Source organism: Colletes gigas, unplaced genomic scaffold (assembly GCF_013123115.1).
Source record: "Colletes gigas isolate AHSC1104 unplaced genomic scaffold, ASM1312311v1 Colletes_gigas_Sc00061, whole genome shotgun sequence".
NCBI classification, from domain to species: Eukaryota; Metazoa; Arthropoda; class Insecta; order Hymenoptera; family Colletidae; genus Colletes; species Colletes gigas.
The window spans coordinates 539280-553711 of NW_025106690.1; the positions used below are offsets into that span (position 1 = coordinate 539280).

The 14432-nt window shown below is 36.9% G+C and overlaps 1 protein-coding gene across 2 annotated transcripts in view; it reads left to right on the forward strand.

Annotated features, from left to right (window-relative positions):
- LOC122403565 (suppressor of lurcher protein 1-like) overlaps positions 1-14432 on the forward strand; it is a 240218-nt gene that overhangs the window by 166131 nt on the left and 59655 nt on the right. The window contains exons 1-2 of one of the 2 annotated variants that reach the window (XM_043407158.1): positions 7833-7947; positions 9421-9607. In XM_043407158.1, coding sequence (XP_043263093.1) covers positions 9435-9607 — 173 coding nt within the window. In that variant the 5' untranslated portion in view covers positions 7833-7947; positions 9421-9434. Of the gene's footprint in view, positions 1-7832; positions 7948-9420; positions 9608-14432 lie in introns of those variants that run through there. The other variant, XM_043407157.1, reaches the window with a different exon arrangement.

The following is a 14432-nucleotide window of genomic DNA, read 5'->3' on the forward strand; positions in this document are numbered from 1 at the left end:
TATAAATAACAGGCGTTGTTGAAAGAATCAATGGAATTAATTATACATATAACACATGCGTTGGACTATTTTCTCAATTTATCATTTATGCAATTTCTACTGTCACCGCATGTGTAATTACTTTTATTATAATTCTCATCAGTAGTTATTAACGTTTCATATTACTCGATACGCTAAAAATACACGGTAGAGAGAGAGTACAGTGTAAAGTGTAGGTTCATTACACTTGGCACAATTTCTGTTCAAGTTATCAACTTTACTCTTCGAGTATTATTTTTCGTACAAAATTGTACAATTAATTTTATAAATTTTCCTCGAGTATGGTTTAACTCTTTGGTTGCTAGTTAATCATTTCATCTACTTTTTGAATCCTGTTCAGTTTCAAATCTTGTTAAATTAACCCAAATAACCAGATAGATCGAAATTTAATAATTATATCAAAATTTAGAAAATCGTTTAATTCTTCGCAACTAAATTGGAAAATAAGTCTCTGTTCGGTAGGTGCAGTACATTTACTGCCTGATATTTCACACTATTTGTAAAAGGATACACAAAGATATTTATAGCTTGGAGCCGCCCATAAACTAGACTAACCACGGTTGCGGAAAACGTCCAGTACTTCCATGGAGAATTTTTATGGAGGCACCATGTAACTCGAGCATGGTGAAACTATAGTCCCACGAATTGTCCCGAGAAATTTGAATTTATACCTTATCCTACTAATCCTGTAAGAGTAGTTGACTCAACATTTGTACTCATCTGTTCTACCAATAATGTTCTCCACTTTTTATTTATTTGGCCATTGCTCTCTTAAATCGTATCATGGTCTTTGTACTTGTACAGATTATAACTAGATTATGGAAGCAACAGAAAGCTTGTAATTTGATGTCACATGGATTTTTACTTACTTCGTTATCAACATACCACATAATATCCCCGTTTTTCGCCGGTCAGAACTCTTTCCATTCGTTTTCTCGTCACGCCTGCGCGTTTACGATCGAGGAATTACACGGCGTATAGATTAACAAACTCATTAAAAACTCAACATCAATGTTTACTCGTCCAGGGTATATCGCGTGCGTCGGAAAAAAAGGCAAAACCTCGTTTCGTAACGGGATTGAAGTACGATAGCGTGCAATGATATTAACACTCGGTGTGGGGATGGTTAATACCCGTTTAAAGTTCGCTTATCAAAGGTCAATTAACGCGGCTACTAGCGGCCAACAAGCTGCTCATCGACGTATTAGAAGGTTGGGCGATAATCTTTCACTCCTGCCGCAAGCTGGTGTATTTTTTTTTTTTTCATCTTTTTCTCCATACGCGCCAACTCTCTCCGCCCGTAATCCCGTTTGTCAGGGTAAACAAAAGGGAAGGAGAAGCAGTTTGAAGCGCGCTTAACAACGTTTATGAAATGAGATACTATTATACGGAGAGTTCAGTGGTTAATCGGTTTAAGTCAAGAGACCGTAAAATGGGGATTCGTGAGATACACTGAAACAAGCCCTACAGAAGCTTCATTGGTGTGCTATACGGAATTTATACATATAGCACCTTAAACCGCAAGATAAAGCGCCCAACATATTGGACCGTATAAAATTATTATTAAATTTCCTCGGTTTTCAGTAAACTAAGATGATGTAAAATTATGTGGTCGTCGATACATCGATGATCATCGTTTTGATAGGAATAAAATATTCGTAAGTTTTAATAATAATAATAGTTTGTTAATTATTGTGTATGATGAATACAAATTCTTGTTAGATGTTTTATGTAATTTATGGTATGTGTTGCTAGTTATGAAGAATGTATAAGAGTAGGAGTGTATTTTACGTTATCAAGAACATATAGCTGTGTATATATTCGTTGTATTGTTAGACTACTATTGTAAATTTTTTCAAACGTTCTTCTTACTATGTTTGAATTTATAACATATCAAAAAGATTCTCCTTGCATACACAATATGTACTTCGTTTAGGTTGGAATAACAAATTCCAATTCCGTCAAACAGAAGAGGTGATTATGAAACTGTATTGCACAAAGCCACGTATCTTCTTACTATATTTTATATTACTTATTTAACTAGATTCTCTTTAAATGAGAAATTTCACAACGTTTATTGAGCAAACACTGGGGCAATCCAGGTCTTTGATAAATTAGAGAATAATGAAGTGCAGTTAATTAAAACTTGCAAATTGGAAGGAATAAACAATGTTTATGAACTCGAAACGAGACAGAAAAAAAGAACGATTGAAGTACCGTTGGAAAGCTTGATTATGTTCTTTGTGTATTATTGTCGGCTATTTACAGTTTCCAAAGCACAGTAATTCAGTTTGCACCCACATGAAAGTGTGCTTTATACTTTTGCGTGAAACCGATACAAACCACACTGCGAAACACGAAATACGTTCTATTTTTGTTGGTATCAAGATGCTTATTGTGTTAGCTATAAATATACAGATTATTTTAAATGATAACTTCTGTCAAGTTATGCCTCGATGTAAAATCTTTAAATTGGATTTTCTCAACCACAAAACATTGTGTAAAAAATTATATTCCACCTAAGAGCTAAACTTCAGACCTAAACTAATTCAAAACATTAATTTTAGCGCTTGCAACACCTGTTTGATAGTAATTATTTTATTAGCAACGTTCTCGCTGATTTCGATGGCCTTAAAATATGTTAAAGGGGGAAGGTCCATGGGTGCATCGATGTCGTGAAGCGAAAAGTTATGGTCTGAAATCAATGCAGTAACGACAAATAAATATTTCTAACTAAAAACTGAATTATAATTGCTTAAAGTAAAATAATTCTGAGACATTTAGAATCCTAATATGATTAAATTAACTCGTTAAATAGATATTTGGAATTATTTTATAGTAAACAGAGTTGTTTGTATACGATTTCTGGTACAATATCTGTTTTTGAGTAGATTTAGTATGAATAGACTATATAGATTCTGTATTTGCATATAACATAATCTACAGAAGCAAATTATCATATTTCGCAAGATTGAATTAACTTTCCGTTTAGAACACTTATCTTGTTCTATTTATCAGCGTAATTTGGACGTAAGTCATCTATCATCGCGCAGGAAAAAAATAAATCTCAATTTAAAATTGTTTGAAGTGGTTGAGGGGCCAAACCTTGGGGGTTGGAATAATTAATTTCTCACTAGTCGTATTACAAACAGGAATGCGGTGTTTCAACGTGGAAAAATGAATCGAAAATGTAGAATAAAATTTTTTCAATCGAGGCTTTGTTTCGGAGAAAATGAATTACGAAAATTCAGTAGTAACAGTCCGTGAACGGTCGGACGAAATTTTTGAATTTAATTGTTAATAACTTTTTAACGAAGCTTCCATCAACAAATAGGTATTCTTGATTTTCGTCTTATTTTAGCCTCTAGAATCTCTCATTAAAATTTTTCCCAGGGGTGACCCTGTATATTAATATTCGTTAAGGAATAACGAAAGCGTGTTAAAAGAGTCGTGCAACAATGTTTGAAATTCCAAGCAAGTACCTATCGTAATAGTATTTCCCAATATTAATACAACCGCATTGTCAAATACTCGTCAACAGCGGGAAGGACCAGCGATATCCTGTTAAAAAGCTCGCGGGACCGGAAACGAGCGCAAGAAGCTCGGATACAAGGTATGGTGAATTTTCCAGGTCGAGTCTATAGACCTTTCGTAACTGACGAAGGTACAACCGACCGCGGAGTGAAATATTCGTGCGTGAATAATGTAGAAATCCGCTAGAAAATATGAAGTCGCATTACCGAAACGGAACAGGATATTTGCGCGGATATTTCGTCGCGTCGTGCGGATTTTCCACGAACGACGCCGTCGGGTGGATCGAGGGGGTGTCGTTGAAGGAACGGGGTTAGCTAGAATCCACGGAGTTATGAGGGCAGTCGCGGGCAAGACGCGACCAGCAAATGGCGGTCGAAATAATTTCGCCAAAGTTCGTCGGTAAATTATTGATACCGCCAGACCCGCGGCGCCTGCTGACTCGGTTGTCCTCAGTTAAATGCGCTGTTTAATTAGGAAATCCGCAATTGTGGTAAGTCGGGGTATTGTCAACGGTCGCACCTACCACCCTTGCACAGTGGCTCGAACATTTTCACGCGTTGACCGCTGGCCAGACGACAGATTGCCTGTATAGCAATAGCAGTTGCACGAGGAAACGAGCTCAAAACTATTCCGCGCGTACCCGAACCCTCCTACTCGCGACGCGTTACGCGGACGTGCAATTAGCCAGGTCGGACAAGAGTTTTCGGAAATTACACGCTCGAATTCGCTTGACGTAACGGAATTAACGCGCCGCGGAAAGTTTCTTTTTAACGCGCCAAGTAAATAGGCGGGTTAGGCGAACGACAGCGGCGATAGTTGCGGAGGCGCGGAACGAAACCGACCGTAAACTGATTTTCACGCGTCTTTGGATTTAAAATGGGCGGGTAAAGCGCGATCGAGCTTCGCGGGAAGGAGGATCGAAAGCCAACATTGTCGAGGAGGGGGGGCGAATGTTGCGCTCGTATTAAAACTTCATTAAACGAAGTTTTAATTGCGTTTTACATTTTGCGGAAAGATTCAATTACACGGGACGCGAAATTAATTTCGATCGGTGATAAAGTTGGTAACGTACAGTTTTCGACGATCTTTGCTTCGCTTTGTTCGCGACCCCCTTTTGGACGGGAAATTATTAAGGAATATTTTTTCTTGCGTTCGGGAAAGTTATTCGATCGGGATTTTAATGTATCGTGGAAATTGATTCTATACTGTTAACATTTTTATTTTTATTGTTCGTTGGAGAGAAATAAGATTTAGGTAACAATTTGATAAATTAACAATTGATCCTTTCAATTGACAATATCGTATATTGAATTAAAATTAATGAAGGATTAAATACATATTAGATGTTTGAATAAATATCCCCGACGCTCAGGCTAAAATCAGAAGTTATCGATCGTCAACAGTTTCTAGAAGATTGGGCACCTGCGTTGATTGAGTTCGATCGCTATAAAACCAAGATTACAAAAGAGAAGAAATTGACAATATTTTATAGAAGTATCATCGACAGCGTTTCCATAAAGCAAGATGAAATTTATTTTTGTACACCAAGAAACTAACTTTACCGAGGAGACGTTCTAATTATATTGTGCAGCGTTAGACGGTCGTTTTCTTAATTAAGCAAACAGCAGCACCGGAATTATCACAAAATTATGCTTACAAGGTGCATTACCCAAGTATCCGAAATCGATTTTGTTCCCCTTGAAACGCGCTGCTGAGTACTGGAATTTAGAGCACACCTTCTTATTGTTCGTGCCCAGGCGCAAATTTACAAAGTGAAACGTAACAAAACTTTATTTCGTTATCTTATAAAGATCGATACGCACCATGCACGCTGTTTAATCCAGAGAATAACTGGAATTTAGACAAATTTAAATAGCGACTGTAAGCTCACGAATAGAAAGTAAATATTTCTTTATATTCCATCGAAATTTCCGTTCGATTTGACTACTTGGCGAATACTTACTAGGGTGGACCCCAACCCCGGTCAATGCACGGAAGAAGATGCGTCGATCGTCATAAGTGAATTCGTCCCTTGGATATAACCGGGGACGTACTCGGAATACTTGGTGGTTCTAAGAATTTTGAGAGGACGGCTCATGAATGCAAATTAAAACGTTTATCCGCTCCTATCGCGCGCCTCTTTCCTCGTTTCCGTTATTTGATTTCCCGTATAAACGAGATTCAGAAGTCGATAAGCCGCGGCTGCCGAAGACTTAAATAATGAATGCACGGTAAACAGGTCTTGTTGTTTAAATTCACCTTTTTTCGACCCGCGAGAGCGTCGCGTTTCTGGCCAAGCCCTGTATTAGATGGCCGTTGAAACTGGCTGCGAAATGGGTCAACTCAAATTACCATGAATTATAACCGGCGGGGGCTCTTTCACGTTAAGTGAAAGAGAAGTGCGCGTTAATTTCGGTACGATTTTTCATATCGTCGGACAGAAACTACACAAAACCCGAAAGGTAAACTGAAATTCGCGAATCGTACTATTCCCCGGGCAAAAACGTTTATTCAATTAAGACGGATTCGTCGGGCTTTGACGTTCGCCGCAATTTTATACGGAGGCACCTGGTTTCTCTGGTAAAGTAATCGCGGACACGAGACGATTGTATCGCGTGGTTTTGTCTTACGTAGTCCTCTATCTGCGTGGAAATCGGCCAAAAGAATTCGCGGAACCTTTGAAATGCTTGAAATCCACAGGAAAATTCAACCCTTGTGTCGATACCTGGATATACCAAGGGTACCATGGATATACCCACTTTCCTATTTCGTTTGAAAAATTTGTATGCTCTCGTTCGAGTATCGTGAAACCGCGATCTTCGTACTCTGTACAATCTTATGTAGATTTATGGTTTTAGAATAAAAATTCGTTGCTATTCAGTACTAAATATCAAATTATTTTTCGAGTTTTACGAACACGTTCCAAGTACATTTTAGTCGAATTCGATTCACAATAATTTTCCAAACTGACACGAATGGATCGTACGAGGTAACTTTTACGTTATAAATCATCGATGCTGGTCCTGTTATCGTGAAAATCCATGTTCTCGTGCGTCGCGAATGCTCGTTCAAAGTCGAAGATTTCTTCGACGCACGCTGCTAACGTCATTATTCAAAGTGTCACGAGTGATACCTTTCCCAGGGAAGAAAAAGCGGTCGGAGTTGGTTTAAACAGGGGCACACGAATACAAACAATATTTTCGATATGCTAATAATCTTGAACACGATATCAAGATACATGTATGCTCGTAGTACTGTAATCCAAACACTCATGCAACATTCATGAGCTATCGTCTGTATCGCTTCACCTTTTCAGTTTCCATGCAGTAAATCCTTGTCATATCGTATCTCTCGGCTTTCAAGCATTAAAGAACCTCCTCGCGACGGTTTCTTTAAAAGTGCGATTTTTCTCCTGCTGATTTGCAAGCGTGCTCCATCTCTGCGACAGCGCATCAATGCAATAACAAACAAGCTGATAAAAAAGGATATATTAAGGTAGGGAGGCTATGGAAACAAATGTATACACACGAAACTGACAAAATTAATCTTTGTATAATATTTTGTATTCATTGGGATCCACGAAAGAATCTTCAAATAACCTTTGAAACAGGATGCAAGATTACTGTGAAAAATTGATTAGTAATAAATAAACTAAATAAATATAACAATATGTACGTTGGCCTCTGTTTTACTTTATATCTCAAGAATGTATTCGTACGAAACTGGCAAAATTAATCTATGTATGATATTTTGAATCTTTAGGTCTTCAAGAATTTCAATTGACAGTTAATAAATTTTTACGAAAACAAAGCCACGAATAATTTTATTTCACATTTTAGTATCTTTGAACGATCACTTTCTGTTGGCTAATACCAATTTTAAGGAACATCCCGCACATCGAGCATCGCTTTGAGCCCTGGAATACAGATATTCGTGAAGCCTGACTACGTTCGCGTTATTAAATACAAACGAGTTTGAAACTTTACGTTGGCTGGCGACACGGTCGACTTCGCGTATCGCGCACCTGCCTTTGAAACGTCTCCGTTTCACGCGTCGCGTGATAACAAACCAATTACGCAAACAGCCCGATGAACCGGGCTAACAATAAATTAATACCCTTTGTATTCCGTAATTAACGGCGTATCGACTGTTTAAAGTCGCGCTCGATAATTCATGGCTGTCTACCGACGGCGGTCTCGCGAATAACGTTTGAGAAACTTTCGACCGGAGACGCGCAACTGCTGGCAGTTTGTAAGTTTGTTCGCTGACAGTGAGGTTGGACGCGGAAATTCGTACGGATATAACCTTGAGCTTCACATTTGTATAGCTTTAGTCGGGTTCACGGTCCAAAAAATAAACTGAATATTTGTCTGGGTGATTATTTGGTAAAAATTCTAATTCTATGAATTTCATTCGAAAGGTATCAACTAATTGCCCTTAATTTCTTTGATAATGTAACCCCTGTGAAACAATTTTTAATTTGACACAGTACCATTTAACCAACTGAAAGCAATTTTACGAAGCACTATACCCAGATGTTAATCTCTGATTTTAATAAAACTTAGCAGAATAGAACGTGTTCTATTTGTATAAAATAGTAGCACACGCGTAATTTTCATTCGTTCGGTGTGATCTTCGATACGATATTGGAAAAGAGTTCAACCCTATTCGGAAGGTATTGGAAACGCAACCAAAGGAGTCACGGTATTTGGATATACATAGATAGAGACATGTAAATTGCAGGTTTATTTGGATTAGGTTTACCTCAGAATTCGTGGATGGACAGTCAATGGCTGCTTGTCCTGGTTACCGTGATTATCAGTACTAGACTCGCAATCAGAGACTCCATCAGGATTATGAATACGATGATAGAAACTGGATTTGCTGGAATATATCGATGTTGGACGTCCGAAATACTCAGAGTTGTATTACCAAACTTAGCCCTAGTGGTCTTAACCTGATCCTCACTTGTGATCATCTGCAGCCAGCAATAATTACACAGCATCAACGCCCAAAGCACGCGCAGCACTTGAATTCCATAGGATAATCAATTCGTTTGCCTATTGCAAGATAGATTTCCACATTCAAAACAATCGAAAAAATATCAGTATTTATGATTCGCTAGTATCCTTGTACAATTGCTATCCTTAGACCATTTTCGATCTATTAGGATCGATTTTCATGGGATATAACACTTCACTATTTAATAAAAAGCGAAGCATACAGGTCAATTAGAATACCAATTCTTCAATTATTAAAATTCTATCAATATTCAAAATTTATTCAAAGTAATAAACTTAAAGAGATGTTAACAAAGTCGACTATATAAAGTCATTCACTCTACAAATTCAATAAATATACGTTGCTGAATTCATGTACTATGTCATTGAAATTTAAAAAATAGGCAAAATTATAGAAACTAAAATGATTCAAGGTAAACATAGCTGTGCTCGATCTATTTTTATTTGATATCCCTTTCGCATTCAATGGAGAATGAAACTTGCTAGGATTTATTCAAATCTATTTTCGTTTTAACCGAACGTACTTTAACGTCGACGAATTATAATTATTTCAATTTTTTAACTTGCCCGAATATTTCAAAATTATTTCGAACAGAATCGCGCGTGGTCGTGTTCAAAACCCGGAAGAATCGAAACGACTTGTCACTGTCTCAAAATGTGCGTGTGCTAACGAGGGTGGACGTCTGCTGCAATTTAATTGGCCACCGTTTTTTCACCGTTCGGGCGTTAATTAATTATCCCTGTAAAACGTTGCTTTTTCTATTTATTGTGCGAATGCGCCACTTTATTGTCACCACTGTACTTTTTTTTTATTCTTTTCTTGCAGCGTCATTGTGCGACATGGTTTTCAACAGCGACTCGACGAAAACGGGAGTGGTCACGTCGCCAGGATATCCAAATCCTTATCCATCCAGGACGCGCTGTACATATGACTTCCAAGGACGAGGAAAGGAACGGGTCCAAGTGATATTCCAGGATTTGAATTTGTATTATACGCCGAACGGGGCGAAAGAGTGAGTCCATTATTTTTATTACGATTTCTATTTTTCTTCCTTCGCCGCTTCCATTTCACACGTACTGTCGTTTCACGTATTTTATTCGAAGTTAAAAATCATTGAGAAAGTTCCGAAGATCGCGAAATTAAGTTTCGTATGCGTTGGAATATTTATCTATAAACTAAAATTATTAAAGTTAATCGATTCGTCTAGAATCTGCAATGAAAATGTTACTTCGAAAACGGGAATACGTATCTCAATGGCTGACAAAAATAATTCTATATGCTTTCGGTATTATGTCCTTCGACACACAGCAATAAATTCTGATCGAATGTATGAAAGCAAAATGACGGAACGCCGCTGGCAAACCTGAAAATAAACCAAAAAAAAAAAAAGATAAACTTTTGTGTCAGGATTAAAGGTAACGATAAAATATACGCGTACGTATAGTATATCAAATGAATGAAATTAAACCTACGGAACTTTGAAAACATGAAACATTGGAAAATCCACGCGGGGAATATTTCGAAATTTAATTACTTTACAATTGTGAAATATTAAAATTTGTATTTTCTGTTGTCTTTAACTTCAAAGGCACCTGTTATTCATGAACATTTCATATTCAAAAATATGGAAATTGTAACCTAATAATTTACGAAGACTATATCTAATTGTTATAGGATTATGACTCTTGAATACGATAAATCTAATTATAATTACAAGATAATAATATAAATAAAATGTTTTGCAATTAACAACATCATAAATTAGATTTCAGTTTATTTTTAAATTAAAACCAAGTATCACGCTTTACGACGAATTAAATCGAAGTCAATTGTACGAAACAGTACAGAAGAAAGCCGTACAACTCGTGTTTAATCTCTTGCAATTAATTCTTGGCATAATATATACTGCACTCATCTTGCAAAGTAATACGGTAGTATCACGATAATTCTTCTTTCTGCTCCAGTTTCCATTCGTGCCACTACTTTAAACAACATCCTTTCCTGACGTAAAATGTTAAACAACAGTATCGCGATACAGAATGCAGACAAGTTTCATCCTTAACATTAGAACTACCGACAATTATAGTGTGTTTATTTGTACCAAAGAAATTGAAACGATAGATACGCGAAGAAATATATAATGCAATGGAAATAAGTGGTTTATATATGCTCTTATAGAAAATTACGATAAATTTTCAAAAATTCAGTCGAGTAAATTTTTTACAAATTTTATTAGAAATTACGAATGGGTCATTTTGACTGGTTTGGTAATGTGTGTGATAATGTTAGAGTTATTCGCGTAATTATATTTTCTGATGACTTCACGGTTCGTTCATAGAATCGTCGAGTCAAACAGTAAACTTACAACGCGTGTACATTAGACGAACGAAAATTTGTTCAACCGTCGAAAAGAAATGTAAATAGTTGGAACAGATCTAACGAGGTGAAAATGGTTCTAACCTAGCTAACGAGTGCTATATGCATCAGCATAGAATTAGACGAGTTTACAGAAATTAAAGACAACTGTTGATTGAAAACCTCAGAGTGACTTTATAAAAATGATATATTCTACCTTGAATTCTATGTACTTTGCGTTCAATGAACAATATTACAAATACATTTGCGGTTCATGGATTTAGCCAAGGGCTATTCCACGCCAAATCGATCGCTTTCCATACTCGAGGTCTCTCGAGATCGTTCTCACGTTATATTGTTTCAATGAGGTCTACAATCAAAATCGGTAGATCTCATAATCGTTCTAATGGTATCGTTCGTAACTCTGGAACAATTTTAGCGATACCCTTATTGATTTAAGCAAGGTGTGCTCACAGATTTGCAGATAATAAAACACTTTAATTCGAACACAGTCTGTTTCCATTTTACTGTTCTTTTATTCGCCTTAAACCCTCCACGCGGGAGAAGCTAAGCGATTCCCGGAGTTATGACCTATAATTTATAATTTATAATCTATTTTGATTTAAAACAAAAAATGTCATTGAGACGAACTAGTAAACCATCGGGCCGAAAGTGTCCTGAATAATCGATAAAACCTCGACGACTTGGTTTATCACTTTTAATCCAAATATGCATAAAAGGACAATAAAATGGAAACTGACTCTATTCGCGTGGAAGAGTTTTATTACATCAAATTATCCTTACATTGGTATAGAGAGGGTCGCTAAAATTTTCATAACAGTATAAATGACTTTATTAAAACGATTATGAGATTACGATTGGACATCTCACTGAAACGATAAAATGGAAATGACCTATTCCAACAGCTTGATAATTTTAATCTATGTTCTAACGACGAGAGTTAGTTTCAAAATTATTATCGAGTGAAATCAAATAATTTCTAACGAAAATTTATCGTTTAGAGTACTACAATAGAATCGTCTAGGTTGCTGTACTAAAGTATTCGCGGCAACGTTCACCGTAGGTTGTGGTGTGTCATTTGAAAATTTAATACGTTCGCTGTTGGTTAGAAAATCATGAATGGCATCCTGTGTGTTACTGATCCGTAATCCGAATTATACATACACCAGCACGGATCGTCTTTTGTTTAAAAATTCATATCTTTTAATAATTACGGCTATACGATCATTGAGGATATTATTAGTTTTCCCCAGTTGAAACTAGTTTTCACCGAGAACTGATTTCAGTGGCGAGGATGTTTCGCTAATACTGGCTTAAACTAGTCAGCTTAAACTTGTATTAACCGAGCGATTTTTGTATTGGTACTAACCCGTTTAGTCATTTCTAGAGTTAGCCAGTCGAAAACTAGTATTTCGGAGACGCAGTTGAAACTATAATATTTCCACTAAAATTAATCAAAACAATAGGACTTACATACATATATATATATTTCTAAAAAGACTTACCGTTTTTGGAGTAATCTGAATTAAAAAATTAAGATATTGACATTCTTTTGCTAACGGTTACTCTAAAATCGTGATTTATAATAGAAGAAAATTAAAAAAATCAATGTTTTAAAAGTGTTGGGCCAGAGTGAGCACTTAAGACAAAGGATAAAGAAGGTCGACCAGGGATAACTCAATTGTTAAAACAATCTAACCGCGATGGAACGATTCGAATTCCGATCACCGTTGTCACGATTCTTTTTTATTTTCTCGTGCAAATACTTTTTGCACAAGATGGGGGAGAGAAAGAACAGACGATCCATGCGTGCGTCATTTCCAACCGTCCAGTGTGCAATCAAAAGGCAATGTAGAATTTGGCAAACGCGATCCTGAGTTCTGCTTGACGTACCTTCAAATACAATTTGCACGGAGTGCATCGAGTGGTGTGCCCAAATTCCACCATTAGTGTGCCGATTGATCGACGAGTTCGTTCCGTTGTCCGACGACGAGGATCGGACGTTCCTGGAATTCTGCTTGTCCTTGTGAAAAGCACGGGAACGGACAGTTGCGATCGATTTCACCTACACGCGTGTGTAATGTTTCTAAAGGGCTCCACGTATCGTGACAATGCGCGTACGTACTGATCGGGTTTGCTTGTCACCTCAACACCGACTCGTAACGACAAATGAAAGCAATCAAATCTGAACGAAAAATAACGAAACTGCGAAAATACGACCGACAAAATGATATTTCCTCAATTTCAGTATCGTTTCGACGCAATTGCAGCGAAACGAATACCTTTTGCATCCATTTGTCGTTGTTTCACGTGACTTTTGATTGCACCGGAAGTACTCTGGCATGTAATAATTGCAGAATGTTTAATCTACTCGATTACGAAATTTAGACTACCGATCAATGGAAATGTTATGAAATATCATTAAATCAAAAGCAAAGGTAAAAATATCATTTCCTAACACTGGATATCGAAACCATATATTTTACGATATCATTTGTCGAAAATGGTGAAATGTGTTATACCGTGTCCTTATGGTAAAATAATTTTTCGATGACACAGAATCCCCAGCATACTGTAAAATCAATTCAAATCCGGTTGTATTTGCAGAGATTCGAGTTTTTCCAGTGGCCAGCGCGAGAGCTTCGATTTAATCTCTATTGAAAATTTATGGGTTTATTTGGACAAAAAATATATTGTGAATATCACACTGCCCCGACGTTCGTCGATAACCTTTGATACAGGATCCAAGATTATTGTGAAAAATTGATTAATTACATGATGTACGAGCCACGCTGTTTCATATCCTAAATAAATATAGCAATATGTATGTTGGCCTCTGTTTTGCTTTATATCTCAAGAATGGTTTGCTAGAAAATCATGAATATGGGTCGATGTATACCAGTAGATTTTTGAAAAAGAATTTTTACAAAACAAAAAATCAATTTTAAAATAGAAGAATAGACTCTTTGTAATCTTGAAGTAATGTTGAAGTTAGATCTTTGCGAACGAACATTGGAATTATACTTTAAACGAATATAAACGCTACCATTGCGAAGTCTTGGTTGAATTAAATAAAAAGGTTATCATTTGTACGAACGTTTTCACGAATTGTCTGTCAAGAATCGACGAGATGATAGCTGGACGGAAGAAAGGGGGCGACGGTGATCGAAGGGAAACTTCTAAACGGTATTCCAGGAATCTGTCTATAACACAATGCTCCCCTGACAACAGCAATTGCGATCGGTCATCTCCTCGTTCATTTTCCACGTGCTTGGCCTTAAACGCTGTTTAATTGCCGCCGGTACGTTTCATCGTGCGGTCAATGGAGTGGTGTTTCCCTGGTCGTATAATTGTTCCTGCTGCGTTACAGGAAAATTGAAATAACCACGTGCAACAACGTTGTTCATGCGCTACCGTCGTCGATAAATAACGAAATTTTAACCAGACACGCAAAAGAAGGA